We start from the raw sequence: 17,607 nt of genomic DNA, 5'->3' as shown, positions 1-17,607 counted from the left end.
GTCTGTCATTTATGTCATTCACATATCATTCTAGTTTTGTCAGTTTTCATCTTGTTTGAATATTTTCTCCTTAAATGTATATAACATCACATTCAGTAAGTAATTCAGAGACTATTGTGGTCAGAAAAATTTAAATATTGTCCAAAGTTTACATTGGCAGATTTAAAGACCAGAACTCAGGTCTTACTCATAGCTGAATACACTTGGCCTTCAGTAGCTTCTTTGGTTTCCTTATTAGCATGACAGGAAAAAACTAGGACTACATCTAGCAAAGTTACAAATCTCACTTTACAAAGTATGAAATATGCATTTGAATATAATTTACAATTTATAATGGAAAACCAATTGCATATTATGGCTTTCAAAATCAGGGGAACTGCCTTTAAGTTTTCTTCCATTATTTTTATAGTGTGATGGCCAAAACCTTGCATTAGAATTAAACACATATAAACACTGTAAACGTGATACACCCTAGGTACAAACCACTCTGGGACCACTGGAGAATCCTTGAACAAATAAATGACAATCAGAAACTCTAAGGTTCTTTAGAGTACCCACAGACAGAGCATACCCAGCATTCACAATAGGCGAATAAACCCCATCCACAACAGTGACTTTACAAAGGCAAAGGTCCCAGTTACTAGTAGTACTTCTACCAAACATATGGTCAGTGTGATAACTGTGCCATGCCACTCAGTTTTACATGGCAGGAAAACAGGCAAAGGACAGAGGAAACTTATCTGTCAGCTGTTCTTGGCTCCCCTCCCAGTATTTTGACATTAACAGGTATAAATAGAGCAAGCTCCCTCAATATCCTTTCCTGCTATTGATATGGCTGTTTTAGATTTAAGAAGCACCTCTGTTTAGAAAAGCTACGTCACTCCCACTAACAATTAGGTAACAATCATAAACTTACAATTTCTTTGTTGAAAGTTAGTGTTAAATGATCAAAATCGGTTTTCATTTTAAAAACGATTTCCCTTGGAGGGGAGGGTACAGCTCAGTGGTAGACTACTTAGTGTGTACAAGGTCCTGGGTTTGATCCCCAGTACCTCCATTAAAAAATAAACCTAATTACCTCTCCCTCAAAAAAGATGATTTCCCTTAACAGTTTTATACAAATGAAGTAATCTGTACTGATTCCATTAGCTTTTTTCAGCTTGCTGATCTATAATTTTAGGTCTACACAGGTAACATACCCAGGTGATGCTGTGCTGGTCTAGGGATCTGACTTTGAGAACCACTTTGAGGACAGAGTCGATTTTCATTTAGAAATTCTCATACAGAACATTAAATGTGGAAGCAGAAACTTACATTTCTTACAATTAACTTTTCCATCTAGAATATAGAACAATTCTATTCCTTCTCACATGTGGCAGTCACTCAAATATCTGAAGAAAACTCCCTCTTCAAACTTATTTTCTCCAAAGTAACTATCACCAATTTCTTTGCATCCTACTCTCCACAGCACTCAGGCCTTTCAGCATCCTGGCTGACTCCCTATGCACACTAATAGTACATAATGTCCCTCTTGATATGTGTAGCACTTGCAATTTAACACAATAATATAAAGTTGTACTCTGAATATCAGAGTGCATGTGGTTTATTACATCCCCTAATGAATAATAATTTTTATAACATTAGGTCTGTCAGCAACTGTATCACGGCACTTCTACAACTCTAGTCAGTCTATGGATCAATACTGCTCCTTAATGACGTTTTCAGTGATTCAAAGTAAATGAGAAAAAAAAAATAGTGATTTTCACATCGATTTAAAGTTATTCAAGTTAAAGAACTCTCTTCTATTCTGAGTTTTTGTCCTTCCTAAATATTGGGCCAGTCTGAGAGGGTCTTAAAGCAACGGTGATCGTAGATGGTAGTTTTTTCCCCCAAAAGTCTTTCTTTATATGGCAAAATAAAGTCTCACATTTCACAATCTTTCTTAAGTTTGGTCTAGCATCCTAGGGTACTCAGGTAAAAAGGCTTTCATCTGTTCCATCCTCTATTACCATCTAAGTAGCCAAGTGTTTAGAATAATTTATATAGTTTTTGGTAACCAATCACAAACTCCACTCATCACTTTTTCGATTAATTTCTGGCAGCAAAGCAAACCTCCTAATGGGCTCCAGCAAATAAAAGAGCTTCAAAGTGCCTTAACACTAGTTCCTAAGAGTTCCCAGTTTCCCTTACCCACTTCTTACTTACCTTTATAATCCTAAATGACACTCAAACCCAACTAACCAGACTGTATCAAATTAAGAGAGACCTGGAATGGCAGAAACTTACAACCATTTGTTGCAGTAACTAGCCAGTAATTTGAACTACAAGTGAACTACAGGACAAGAGACAACAAATAATGTCCTGTGGACCAAATCCAATTCACCATCATTTTGTGTAAATAAAGTTTGAGAGAAACACAGCCACACTCACTCATTTATACATTGTCTATGGCTGCTTTTGTGTTACAATAGCAAAGGTGAATAGTTGGGAAGAGACCATATGGCCTGCAAAACCCAAAATATTTACTATGTGGCCCTTTACACAAAAACACTAATCTAGGGTAATGAACTGAAGAAAAATTTGAGATTTGCAACAATAACCATTAACTAACTCAGGACATCTACTGTCTCTATTGGAATAGCTAAATATAAACACTGGAATCTGAATGTCCTTTACCCTATTCTGTATAAAGATTTATTGCCCACCCAAGACAGAGAGCATTTACTTACCTGCTCACTGAGCTAACTTTTAACATACATTTCCCAAGGACTCATTAGTAGAACAGTGAAGAATCCATGAATATACTGCTCTGCACACTCTAAGGCTTAAAAAAAGTGCTGTAAATAACTCAAAAGTATATAATAAAAAAGAAACTGTATAGAACTACACAAAAATTTCCTTTACATTTTATATTTCAAATAAAAACACTTTTAAAGGCACTTAAAGTAGGAAAGCTTAAGTTCAACAATTTAGGTAATATTAACTGCATTAAGTAACGCAAATTAACTTCCCTTTTGTGTTAAAAAAAAGTACTTTCATTTTCATGTATGTAGAGTCGAAATTAAAAGATAATACTTCTAATTCAATCACACAGTTTTCAAACATAAGTGACATCAGAATCTTTAAAGAGCAAAGTCACAACATCGAAGTTTTCTGAAACTGCAAAGTGCTTAAGAGATCACCTCCATATCTTACAACAGTTAAGTTTCAATACAACATGAAATGTGTGTGGTGAGACAGCTAATTAGTGGCAGAGGCAGAAGCAGAACCCAAAACCTAACTATCAGTTTGGAACTCTTTCTATTTTATGACTGAGTTTGAAAGATATGTTCAAACTCCAGGAAAGGGTGGAGTGATGTCAAAATATTTTAGTTTTAAATGTACAGTAAACATACTCAGAGGGCTACAGCCCTCCCTCAACCTAAGCAAACCTCTTGTATTTTTTTATTAATCAATCAACTATAAAATTACAGAAGGGAAAAAAATAATTGATTGTAAAGCCACTCTTATTAGAATGATCAAAAGAACAACCAATTATTTGCTTAACAAATTGTCAAAGATTAGAAAAAATGATACTCAGTGGTGGAGACGGGGCATTATAATGAGTACTCATATATTGCTAATTTGGTACAATCTTTCTGAAGGGTAACTTGGTCATTTTGTAAGGAGCTTAAAAAAGTCTCATCACCTAAACCAATTATCCCATTCCCATGAATATATCCTAAAGAACTAGTCTAATATAGAATTCAAATTTCACATACAAAGATGTCCATCCCACTATTACTTATAATTATGAAATATTAGAAACAATCTAATATCCAAAGAGAGAACTGGTTCAATTGTAGTATATTCATACAATAGAATATTAGGCAGCCATTTTTTTAAAATCACATTTTCAAAGACATGGAGAAATACTTATGACGGTAAGTTATAAAAGTAGGGTATACAACTATAAGGTCAGTATAATCTCAATTGTCATTATGCACACACACAAACACATATACACATTCATACATATAAACAGCATAGACAAAAGTTGAAAGAAAATACAAAAAATATTAACAGTGTTATCTCTGGATAGTGAGATTGCAGATTTTTCTTTCTCTTCTTTATACTTTTCGGTATTATCTAAATTTTCTATAGTAATCATGTATTAGTTTTCTATCCAGAAAACATTAAAAATTCACTCTGTAGTCAATTTTGAAATTTTTATAGTCTATGTAATAAATAAGGAATAAATATTTACAGTACTCGAAAGTATATCTGAATTATGGGAAATAAATCACTAATACATAAGAATATAATTTCCACACATGTATAGGTGGGTAATTTTGAATCCAAAAGATTACATTATTTTATCTCAATTCTTGAGTATAGAAAGTTGGTATTTAGTAAATAAGAAATGTAACTCTTTAAATAAACTTGGTGCAAGGCATCTAAAAATTGTGCTATTCTGGCATAACACTGAAGATATAAAAGCTCTCCAATGTAATATAAATACCCAGTGTTAGATTAAATAGGTATAATCTAGTACATACATGATGGCCAATAATCAGCTAACTGAATTACCTTTTGTTTTTGTTCTGTTTTTTTTACAAAAATGCCTAGAATTGATCCAAGCTAAAGAAAGAAATACAACACCATACCATTATTTTAGTTGGAAGAGCCGCACCAAAAATCATGAACTATAGAAATTGTAGAACTATAAGAAAATCCAGTGGGGTTTTTTTTGTTGTTAATGATTTCTTGCTAAAAATTCAAGTAAGAGAGTCAAATTGCTTGAAGCACTAAAAAAGCATAGCAGCAGTGTATGGTCTGCAATGATTTGAATAACACTAAGAATATTCTTTAATGTTTCCTCATTTGCAGACTACTGCCTATCAAACACAATCTCTAAATTATAGAAGTACATCTATGTTCTTTTACCAATCTTGAATTTATATTGTATTATAATGTAGTAATGACACAAAGTGATGTCACACACAAAAAGGCAAACTATGTAATATTATAAGCTAACTTTAAAATGAATCTAATAACTGTGATAAAAAAAATCACATAAATATGTAAACTATAAAATACATCCTAACATTTTTACATAAGAGCTTAAGTTTACCACTTTTAACATAAAAATTCTAAAATGGAATTAATAAAAAACAATTTTCATATGTACCACAGAGCAATAAGTTTAAATCAGACTATTTTGAGTTGTGTAGCCCTTTATTAGCAACTAAAATAGAAGGTATCTGTTGTACAACACGGGTAGTAATTGACTATAACTGGAGATTTATTATATTCTAATACAGATCATTTATAAATGCAATTTCTTTATTAAAAAGCTTCCACCCTTTTTGTTTGTGTACAATTTGCAAAACTATTCTGAAAGCGGAATATATGTGCACAAGTCTGCAAAGAGTGCAAATTTAGAATATGGTAAATGCTTTACAAGTTACTTTCAAAAAACTGACTGCCACAACTGGGCCTTTACATTGCCTTTTTTTGTTTTTTTTGATCAAAATATTTTGATGCCAGCCTTCCTTCCACTGCTCTAAACTATAAAGCATTTTTTAATGAGTTGAAATTAAGGAAGGACTACACCTACTAGAAAAGAAGAGAAGAAAGTTCTATTAGTTTGAGGTTTCAGAATCCCTCCCAAACCAGGACCAGTGTCTTGGTAAGGGTTAGGCTGGGACCCTGGACAGAGTATGAGTATGTGCAGGTGGCATCCCTGAGGATTCAGAGCTTCAGTGAACCGTGAGTGCTCCAGCTGCATAACTCACTGAACTGTCTTGCCAGTTTCTACACTGGCTTGACTGGGCATAATTCAAAAAGGAAAAGCTCATATTCATTCCGTTCTTCTGCAGTTCTGTGATAGCCTAAAAAAAGAAAAATTTGGTTATGACAGATAACATATAAAAAAGTGAGCACTCTTTGAATGTGCTGGTTGCTTAACTTTGTCCACTTCACAGATGAAGCCTAGATCTCTCAGTCTCCTTTTGTTTCTTGAATTTCGTGTCACCTCATATAAAATAGGAAAAAGAATTTTTTATTTCATTCTCTCAAAGAACGTCTCCTACTCTAGCTTCTTGATAAATATGAGTCATCTTCCACTCTACCTTTCCCTGTAATTTAGTAAGGCTACTTTAATAAATCAACAAATAAAATTTAAAAATAAAAATATAATATCTTTCTCTCTATTCTCTAAACCAAATCTTCTGTCTTGAGATGTTGGAGTCTTCTTTTTGCATGATTTTGACTAAATTTGAAACACATATAAATTAAGTTTCAAATCTAAGAGGTATATCAGGATTTTTACTTTATGAACTGGTTCATCACTTATTTTACAAAAATTTTATTTGATACAGTTCAAACTTTAGTAAAGTTGTATAGCTTACTCTAAATTTCAAAAATAAGTTTGAGTCCTTAACAGGTTTTTCTTCCAATCAGTCAATACTGCTTAAGAGAAAATATTTCCTAAAAATCCACTATGTACTGTATTTCAAATCGCATTCAAGTAATACTGGACACTTTAGGTTCCTACCCTAGACTATGTTAGACTACATTACCATCTCTATTATTTCTCTGCCTCTCCAAACAATGAGCCCATTAATACTTCCTCCCCCTATTTCCCTGAGTATACACTTTCTTCTTTTTTAATGAGTGATACATTTTCTTTCAATTTTTGGGTTTTGTATTGGGGGGGAAATTAATGTTACCTCTTTCAAAAATCCAGTTAACCAAAACTTCTGCCCCTTTATGGGTTTTTTAATAAAATATTATTGTTTTTGTTGTAAGGAGAAAAACATATACATGTCATCTGTCTTGCCTAAATTATGAATTTACAAAATTCAAGAGCAGAATCTTCCACTTATTTTTTAGAGTCTAGAACATTAAATAAAACCAAAAAACTAGTAAGACCATATCTCTTAAAAGGTTACTATGGTTTATATTTGTAAAGAGCATACTGGAATTGGATGAGAGTCAAGAGAAAAAAATGGACTTCTAAATAACTTTCTTTATTTAAAAGAAAGTACTGGCTTGTTTTACAGTGATAAGCAACTGTATTTAAGTAACCAAGACAATAGAAATTTAAATTATCTTAAAGGTATTAGAAAGAAAACTGACCATATATACTTAAAACCAGTGCTAATAAGGTAACACAGATGATAACAATTATGATATTTTGAAACATCACAGGATCCAATATTAAAAATTAAGGCTTCCTAAGGATACTTACATTTAACAACACCCCAATGGGATGTCTTCCACATATAGTATTATGGTATTTCTTCAAATAATTGCTAAAAGATACAGGGTCTAATTGTTCTATAATACTCATACCCTAAAAAAAAAAAAAAGAGAGAGAGAGAGAGAGAGAAAGAAAATGAAAGAAAAAGAAAAAAGGACAATTTATTATTTCCTAATTACATTTTAAAACTATTACTTACAGCTAATGATCATAATCTTTCAATTAAGGAGAAGGAAAAAAATACATTAAACTTTGTGAAATATCAAACTCATTAATCAAAAGTAATCTCATTATAATCAGCTCTCAATAATATATATACTTTATAAACAGAAACGTTTAATACCTAGTTTAGTTTCCTCTGACCTCCTGGTATGTTTCTGTACCACTTTCCACAGCTGTCACTTAGCTCACAATCCTCAAACATTTCAGGACTTCATACTTTTCTTACATGTATGCATGTGTGAGTGCATGTGTATGTCTGTGCGTGTATTTACAACAGTAAACTTGTGAAAATTTTCATACAAAATCTAAAATTAAGTTTGATATATGGCTGTTTTCCCCATATCCACTATATTTCTCCTACCAATGGCATAAATAATGAAGAGTTGATTACAATTTAACTATTTCCATAACATATACTTAAATAGCAACAGTTTGCAAGGCATTTTGAATTTCCAGTAATTATTGAGGTATGTGATAAAAAGATACCACAAACTAAGAAAAGAATGTATTTTTAATCAGCCTTAAGCTCATAAAAGACTGATAAAGCTTAAACAAAATAGGTCTTTACAAACAAGTTTAAAAAAGAAAGGCTTTTTATCCTTTTAAACTAGAATGCTTTATTTTCAAGATTTTAATTGACAATCAAAATGTTTAGAGTACTATTAAAACAACCACTATGACCTGGACACTTTTTACACTTAACTCTGTACTCCACAAATGCATTCAAATAATGTATTCATAATACATTAATATAGAGCAACTATAACTCATCCAAATCAAGCAAATAAATCAGTGATTCTAACTCAGTCATTCACCAACTATCTTACCTTGTTTTCTTATTCAGGTAAAATACCTTACATTTGTGTTCAATAAACTGGATTAATATCCTTTGGGAGAAATGTAAATGGTAGTTTAACTATGGAATTAACTGATATATTTTGTGTGTATTTTAAAATTCTATTTCAACATGTTTTAACAAGCATGGTACAAAAGCACCTACAGTTTTCAGATGAACACTCATCTGAAAAATAACAGCAATCAGTAGGTGACAGTACAAATAGTACAGTTGCAGCATCAAAATTTAATTTTATAAAGAAACTTTTTTCAGAACACCCAAGTCCTTCACAAACATTACATTTTTTTCTACAAAATATCTAAAAGATAAGCACATGTGTGTATAGTCAACTCGCAACTGCTTGCACATCAATTAGCTACTCTCATATTTATCCACAATCAAGTGTTTAATGCTAAGTTGGTTTTCCCTTGCCAATTAGGAGGCATCCAGGTCAACACTATATACTGATACTCAGTACAAATTCACAGAAATATGAACTAATTCAAAAGTTAAACCTAAGATAAACAATTAGTATCATAATTCTGATAAAAAGAAAATCACTCAATATTATTTCTAAATCAAGGAGTAATGCAGATATGGAGTTACAAATCTCTTCCATAACTATGGAAAATCAAGGTATAACTCCTTAAAGATGAAGAAACTAAGGCATGAAAAAGGTTAAAAGCTTGTCTCTAAATTTCTAGTCCTAGGCTCCTTCTCATTGTCTTACTCTGCTTCATATAGTGTAACAAGGGACATACTAAAAATTCTTAAATATTTTCAATAGCTACAATTAGTATACATAGTATAAGAAAGTTTTAATGCTCCTAGATGAAGTCTAAGACAGCTTATCTTACATAGAATGCCACTCATTAATAAATTATGTAACAATGAGGTTCCAATGTATTTTTTAATATTAAAATCTCAAAGCACATTGTGAATAAGCTTATCACATTTATATACTGACATGAGTAATTCAAAGAGAAGAAAACAAATGATCACATTTGTAGAAGACAAAAAATTCAAACTGGCCAAGAAATTTCATACAGAAAATATAATGTTAAAAATGTACAGAAGACACTACTAAATAAAGTGTTCCAAATGAAATTTGATGGTTAAATTACAACATGGAAAATTAAAACCTGAGGTGATGGAAGTTAAGGGATTAAATTTAAAACTTTAATTCCCTCAAGTGTGTTATGTACCTACCAGGGCAAGAATCAATTCCATTATACTCAATTCTCTGACAAATGTGATAGTTAAGAGATATGCCTTTTTATATAGGAGGGACTGAGAGGAAAAATTAAGGTGCTTCTCATGAGTGAAACTCTCCAACTGGAAAATTCATGAAGTATGCCAGTAGCAGCAATAATGATCAGTAAAACTGGAAAATGAAACATTCATTAACTAATACAGAACACTAGCAAATATGCTTTTGTATATATTTATGTTTTCATGCTATTTTGAAATTATATTATCAAAATTCCAAGAAGATGAAAATGCTAGTTTTGTACTACTGCCAAAATTCTAAGAAGATGAAAAATAAAGTGCTTCCCAAATACGTCTAAATAACTTTTCTATTCCTTAAAACACTGGAAGATATGATCAGTAAATCTACAGTCCAGGGGACGGAAAGCTTGCCTAGGGCTTGGTATACAGAGAATTTGTTCACATCAATTTCACTTAATATGAAGCAGTGAAGTGGGTCAATCACTATCCATTCACCTCTAAGATACAAAGCAGACGTTATAAACACCAAAAGCCTATCCATCACAATCTGGGTTTCCGAAAAATTTAACAGCTTCAGCATGAAATCCGCAGACTGAAAGCTAACTCCCTACCTTGAGGAGAACGAGGGCGGAAGGAATCTATCTTTGTGCTGACTCTCCAAGTAATGGGTGAAAGCTCGTAATGTCAAATCCTAAGTGACAATCCTAAACTGAACAGGCAGTTTTAACTGGCAGAGCTGCAAATTCAGGACTCTAATAAGACAACAAAGGTCTTCTCTTTTTAAAACTTTATAAACATGTAATAAATTATTTATTTAAATTTTATTTAATTTTAAATACTATTACCTAGAAGTAACCTCCCTCTAAAGTAACAAACACAAAAGAATAGTGAAACATTTTTAGAAGCCTTTGAGAAATAAGAACTAGAATTACGTCTTTTAATTATGAACACATACATAATAGTATCAAATCATTAGGACTGTGGCCTCGTTTTCTAAAGTAAGGGTATACATTTATATTGGAGAGACAAGTAGACAGTTAGGGAGATGAGGAAGGAAAAGGAAATACTCTAGTTTCTTTAAGAGGCATCAAGATAAAGTCTTACAATGAAAAAATTTTATGGGAAAAAAAGTCACCCTAGCAATGCTAAGAATCAATGTACTAATAAATAGCTATCTTAATGTTGTGAAACCTACTGAAGACCACTAAAGAAACTACTGGCCTAAGTTCAAGAAAAAGAAGTACAAATGGACAAATACGAACAATTTCACCTTCAAAAGAATAAAAGAAAATTAGTTGAAGTTCAAGGTAAATGAAGTGCCTACTAATAAATTTGGAAGCAAAAGAAGTCACAAACATGACTACAATGAAATTTTCAGATTCTGTCTGCCAAATCATACATAATATGCCAATGTCTACAAGGAAACACTGATCTATATTGAAAGTGGTACAGGAAAAATAACCTAAGATCATATAATGTATATAAAATATGTTTAATATGGCTATTGTTTTCAGTATGTCATTTAAAAGGTTCACAGTAAGACTTTCAGAATCTACATCTCCTATAAGTAGTTACTTTTTCTCCCCAACTACAATACTTGGAACACCCAGTTTCTTTTCCTATGTATTTTTCTTTCCTTATGTGGTTTTTCACATAATTGATATTCAAGTGCTACAGATACAAAAATTTTTCAAAAAAAAAATTAGTAATTTTTCTTTTGCTTTTGGAACCTAAAAACATTTTTCTCTAGCATTTTAATAACTACATTTAATGAGACTTTTCTGCTATCAAAAAAGGATCAAAACAACACAATTGAAAAAATTAAATCTAAAATTTTATACTTAAAATTAATCTTTTCACTCTATAAAACTTTCCAAATGTGTAATTATTACAATTCAGAATTGCTAACATTTTTGTAATACTTGTACAGAAAAGCATCCTACTATATTTTGCTTTGAAAAGATTGCATATAGAAACTAAGATATTAATTCTGAAGTGAAAGAAATTATTCACAACATAAAATGACATCTTAGAAAAGGAATATACAGTGGGTTATTCACCATTAGGTTATATAAACCAATCAAAAAAACACATTGTATAAGAGTCTGCCTAACAGTGAGCATACATACATAGATATATGTATAAAATCATACATACATGAGTATATGTACAGAGCTAACCATTCTTATTATTTTAATCCATTTATTCTAACTCCCAGAACTGACTTATAACTTGAATTAACAGCATGCTAACAAAAGGACAGAACACTTCGGAGTCATTTAAAAATTCTATATATATAAACAGAAATTTTTCAATAAATGGACCTCAAAAATCAAGTCTAAGTCAAATGTTATACCACATATTAAATTCAAGCATATTAATATGAAACAAATAACAAATACTCAGTATTTATTCCAAAATTGAATTCCAAGCTTTTTAAATACAATTTTTAAAGTCAAGCTCTGGTATTTTTGGACATCTAAAGTGAGGTAAATCAGATGCAGATTTAGAAGCCAATCTAAAGCTTATTGGTTCTACTTAAGAGTTTTTGAACAAAAATTCTTACTTTCAAAGCCTTAGAATTGAGCAGAAAAGGCAAAAATTTCATAAAGTATGAGAACAATGCCAACAGGTAAATGTTAACTCTTTCTGCTCTCCCTCAAAGTAAAAACCAAAGTCTATCCTTCCAAGTGATCATTTACCTCAAGAAAGACAAATAAAGGTTTAATAAAACCTAACAACATAGTTAGAAGAAAGGCTAAAGAATTATTTAAAGTATGATGTTTATACATAATACGCAGGATACCATATAATATTATTTAAATGTGTCCATAATTCTAGCGAGGCCCAAAGGATGCTAGTATGTTCAGTAACTTCAGAGTACCAGGTAAACCAAAGTTTCAGGGAAAACATTTCCTAATGTATTAAAAGCATCAATTCACTGACTTACAAATTCTTAAATTTGCAAAATTAAATGTTGCCCGATTAAAGTTCACAAATGATTTAAAGAGCTGAAGAGAAAACAAAGGGAAAGAAGATTAACAGGAAATTTTGTTGTACAACATATCAGGGGCCATAGTAGGCCATAGTAGGCCAGTTCAAACTCACCTATTTTAGGAATAAAATTATTGGGACTCTTTCCATGTCACCGAAAGGGGAGTCCTAGGGGTGTGTATGGGCAAGTCTATTTTGAAAAAGATCCACAGGTGCTTTCAGTTGTAAGGAGGGGGTTGAGGATTACTACAGTAGATAATCTCATCTCTGCCCTGCCTTTGATTACCATCTATGTGTTGAGAATTCCCAATCTTAACTCTCTGAACTCCAAACCCAGTATAGTCAACCCATTAGCAAACTCCCGTTGACGACAGTATCTCAAATGTACGAACTTCTTCCCATCTCCACTATTACCACCCCAGTTCAAATTACTATCATCTCTCCCCTCAAAGTCCTGCCAATGCCCACTGTTACTATTCCTGACCCTCTTTTAAAATCCATTCTGTACACAAACACCAGAGTGACCTCTCAAATAATGTAAGTTACATCATTTCACTTCCCACTGTATTCAAATAAATGTCTTACCCTGGAACATAAAGCCCTACATTATCTGACCCCTGCCTGCTTCTCTTACCACAGATGTATATCACTCTTACCCCTATCTACTATACTCCTACAACACTTGCATTTTTTTCTTTCTTCTAACACACCAGTCTCTTTCCCCTCATGAGGTTTTTGCAATGGCAGTTCATTCTGTCTAGAATGCTCTTCCCTCTGATCTTTATTTGATTTGCTCCTTCTTACATTTACATCTCAGTTTAATATTCTTCCTCAGAAAGTCTTTCTCCAATCACTCAGTCTAAAGCAGACTAGAATTATTTACTATTTCAAAAAACCCTTTTATTATTTTCTGCACAGCACACATCACTATTAGAAACTAACTTTTATACTATATTCTTCACTTAAAAAAAGAAAAGTGTATCTCCTCCTGTTAGAACAAAATTTCTATGCAAGCAAGTCGGTTTATTTACTGCCATATCTCTACCAGTGCCTAGGACTATAACTGTATGTTTAAAAATAACTGGTGAAATGAAAATCCAAATGCCTACCTGGCTGACATTTCCACTTGAACTCCTTTAAGGCAACAGCAAATATAATATGCCCTTAATATGATTTATGATCTCCCTACTTCCTAAAAATCTAGCCCTATCTTGTGCTTCCAATCTAAGTGAACACAACCAAAAACCAACCAGCAGCCTAAGCCAGATATTTAGAAACCGTCCTTGATACTTTCTCCCCCTCCAAGTTCAATCGATCACCAAGTCCTGTCATCAATTTGTCTCTAAAATATACTGGATACATCCACTCTGTTCCTCTCTTTGACCATCACCACCCCATCCATTGTCTAAATTACCATTTCTCATCTGGATCAGCAAACTGGTCTACTCATTTTCCCTCTGGCCTTCCTCCAAACTATTTGCTGCACTGCACCTCTATAATCTACTCAAATACAATCTGATTTTATCCTTTCTTATTTAATATCCTTTAACCAGCCTGTTCTAGATTCTCTAGCCTCATTTCTCACCACTGCCCCATCCATTCATCCACTGATTCAATAAATATGTACACCGAGCACCACTGACAGGCTTACCGTCTAGTCAGGGACGTTATCATCAACAAATCAACAAATAGTAAGTCACATGGTAGTAAGTACTAAGAAAAAAAAAATAAACTAGGGAAAGTCATAGAATAACTATTCACCACAGGGGTGTAATGGAAAAAACTGTGGGCACATTTCTGAGTTGTCCCAATAATCAGAAGATACTGTTCAGGGATTTAGTGAGTGGGGTCCAGGGATAGTCCCACACAAAGAACTGTTTTCTTCCCATAACATTTTCACATGTCCATGTATGTGAAAAACCTGCTTACAGTTACCTACACCCTAACTCCATTTTACATACAAACACAAAGAAGTTTTGCATGATTTTAATATACAGTAGATTTCCTGGGAAAAGAACTATCACATAAAGAAAGGGAAGACTGTACTTTGTTTAGTTTACAACTTTACTAATAAAATTGTTCACCATTTTGGAAAATCAAGTTACCCAGCAATGTAACTTGATGTGATGTGAGTAATAAATGTTAAACAGCTGTTTAAGTTTGTATGCAGCTGTTATGTTAATGACACTATACATAAGCATCAACTGCTTCATTGTCTCTTCTAATACTTGGTGCCTAGGTATTTACACTATTAAACACATATTAATTTATTATAAATTAGTTTCCTTTTGTTTCTTTCTCAGATTACAATCTGTGTATTCATTTAATTCAATTATGTATGTAGGAAGATTATATTCACTAGTTCATTAATTTGAAAAGTATTTTTTGAGCACCTACTTAGATTCCAATTGCTATTTTAAGCACTTTGGATATATTAGTGAACAAAACAAATATCCTTATGTAAAAAATAAAGTGGAACATCGTAAGGAGGATTGGGAATGCCAAAAGGGTGGAGTGTAGGATGTAAAATTAAATTGGGTCGTCAGTAGGTCTCACTGGGAATATGAAAACTGAGCAAAGTCATAAAGTGAGACAGTCAAAAATGTAAAAAAGGACAAAAGCCCTAAGCTAGGCACATCTACGCATTATCAGTAAGGATGCCAGTGTGTCCACGATGCCTCCTAAACCTCTGACATCTCTTGTATTTCAGTAGCTTCTTTCTAAGTCTGTTCGATAACTAGACTGTAAAATCCATTAAATCAGAGAGCATGTTTTCTCTTCTAGCAGTTTCAACACTTCACATAGTGCCAGACACACAGTAGACATTCATTAACCATTTGCCATATGAAGAAAATAAATGATATAGAAACAGAAAAGTTTTCTGAGGCAACTGAGAAATAAACCTCAGAAAAATAAATTAGAAATAGTAGCCAGAAAAGAATCACCTAACTAGAATGACAACATAATAAAGCTTTAGGAAAAGTCAGTGAATTAAAATCCAAACAAAATTCCAAAGGTTAAAGTATTAGGCCATAATTGAATTTTAAGTAACAAGACAAATTTAAATATGATAAAATCTCTGAGGTAACTAAATTTGCATTTACTCCATTTGGCTTTTAATAAAATATATTACTCAACATAATCTACCTATAGTTTCAAATCCAATTCCTTACTTACTAAAACATTGTATCTACTTTAGACTAAATATTCTTGTACTAAAAGATATACATAAGGCTTTTTACACACTAGTAAAGTTGATTTTAACAGATCACAGACTTACAGGCTGATAGAGTTTAAAGACAGTTTAGAGACCAAGTCTCTCATTTTAGAGATGGCAAACTGACTACAAAATGGAAATGATCTTTTGAAGGTGCTAGATCTAATACTCTGTTTATGAGTAAATGCCAAAATGATTTCTATGACTTAAATATTAAATATTACTTGGAACATTAAATAATAAATATTAAAACAAGTACTATGACTCCGATACTACCTGAAGGAAAATTCAACAAGATCAATGGCTACTGTACTCCTGGGCTAGATAAAAATATAATCATATTTTCAAATTCTGTATTTAAAACAAACTCAAGTTCCATTTAAGAAAAATCTAAATGGCCAAAAAATAGAATTAGATTATAAAATAAACTAAGAATTTGCTACAGTTGTTTCTGCTTAACAATAAATAACAGCACTAGTACCCTGCTATCCCTAAAATTGAGACACTCGCCCAAATAATACCTAAAATCTATATCTAATTATTCAAAGTATAATTAATCAAATAAAATTAAGCTGAAGGAAGTTGCTACTAATTGAACAGGGATTATTTTTACAATCAATATTCACATGATTACAAAATTTATTTTGCACATTTAGTTAAAGATAGGGAAATAATTATTAGCCCATTGTATATTTCAACATATTAAGTCTTGAATCACTAATCTGAAGTTAAAGAAAAAAATCTTACAGCATTAAAACCCCACACCTGAAGGACTTACCATTTTATCTAGATGTTCAATGGATCTATAAATCTCCCCCTGGGATTCATCATAGTAACTGTAACGGAACCTTTGACCTTGAAACAAATATCATGTACAAAATAAAATAGGGAAAAATTAGAAGCTAAAAAGAAAGCAAGCGCTTACCAAATAATTTCAGTTCTCATCGAAGGCAAAGCCCAGCTTAAGCCTCTGAGAGAATCATTCCCAAGAGCCCTTGTACATAAAAATAAAAGGCATATTTGGGAAGGTAGTAAAGAAATGATACAGCACCAGTGTTTTATGATGTTAAAAACTATTTCAAACTGTAAAACCTTAAAGTCACGAGCAATACAAAACACTAAGGAAACAAAACAGCTTAAAAGTTAGAAGCATTGTTAAACATATTATATCAGTCTATAATGGAAAGTAAACCCAAAGAATATGATTCAAGAAAATTTGGCCCAAAGAAACTATCTCAATGTAACAAATCAATGAAAGCTTAGCTTTTGCTGCACAAATGCAAAGATTTGATCTCTATTACCGAAAAAAAGAATGTAGGTCAGAGATACATGCATATGTAGTTTGTGTGATGGTTATGACCTCGACAAAAAAATTTCTGATTTTTGCAAAACTTTCTACTTGGAAAAGGATCAATGCAAGTTCCTTTAAGTAGGATACACAAATTGTAAATATAACAAATAGTCCTACTCTGACAATAAAATCTCAACAAGGAAGGGTATAAGCACATAACATTCAACGTTAGGTATTCTCCAAAGGACAGAAAGGGTTAAATAGAAAAAGTTTAAAAAGAAGGCAGAAAACCAAAGGCTCAGGTGATAAATTCTGCTTCCTACTATAGTCATATGAAAGCCAGAAGTGAAACATATTCATAATTAATTGCAGGTTATTACTCAACTGATTATGTTACATTTCAGATATATCTAAACCTATTTTCCATCATTACTTTTATGTCCCTTATTTTTAAAGATTCACCGAAATGCAACTGTAAAGGTATTAGAGTAGCCTAATCATGTACACACACACACTATGTGCCTTGTGCTTCAGTTTCAGAGCAAAGTTCTCATATCCAATTATTATCCTTG

The 17,607-nt window shown here is 32.2% G+C and overlaps 1 protein-coding gene across 6 annotated transcripts in view; it reads right to left on the bottom strand.

Moving 5' to 3' along the window:
- Positions 1-5,198: 5,198 nt before the first annotated feature.
- MEMO1 (mediator of cell motility 1) overlaps positions 5,199-17,607 on the bottom strand; it is a 105,385-nt gene continuing 92,976 nt past the window's right edge. For all 6 annotated transcript variants that reach the window (XM_072937953.1, XM_072937948.1, XM_072937947.1 and 3 more), the window contains 3 exons: positions 16,523-16,599; positions 7,235-7,339; positions 5,199-5,873 (listed from right to left, as the gene is read on the bottom strand). In XM_072937953.1, coding sequence (XP_072794054.1) covers positions 5,742-5,873; positions 7,235-7,339; positions 16,523-16,599 — 314 coding nt within the window. In that variant the 3' untranslated portion in view covers positions 5,199-5,741. The remainder of the gene's footprint in view (positions 5,874-7,234; positions 7,340-16,522; positions 16,600-17,607) is intronic.

The sequence above is a fragment of the Vicugna pacos genome, chromosome 15, assembly GCF_048564905.1.
Source record: "Vicugna pacos chromosome 15, VicPac4, whole genome shotgun sequence".
NCBI classification, from domain to species: Eukaryota; Metazoa; Chordata; class Mammalia; order Artiodactyla; family Camelidae; genus Vicugna; species Vicugna pacos.
This window is presented reverse-complemented; position numbering and strand designations above follow the sequence as displayed.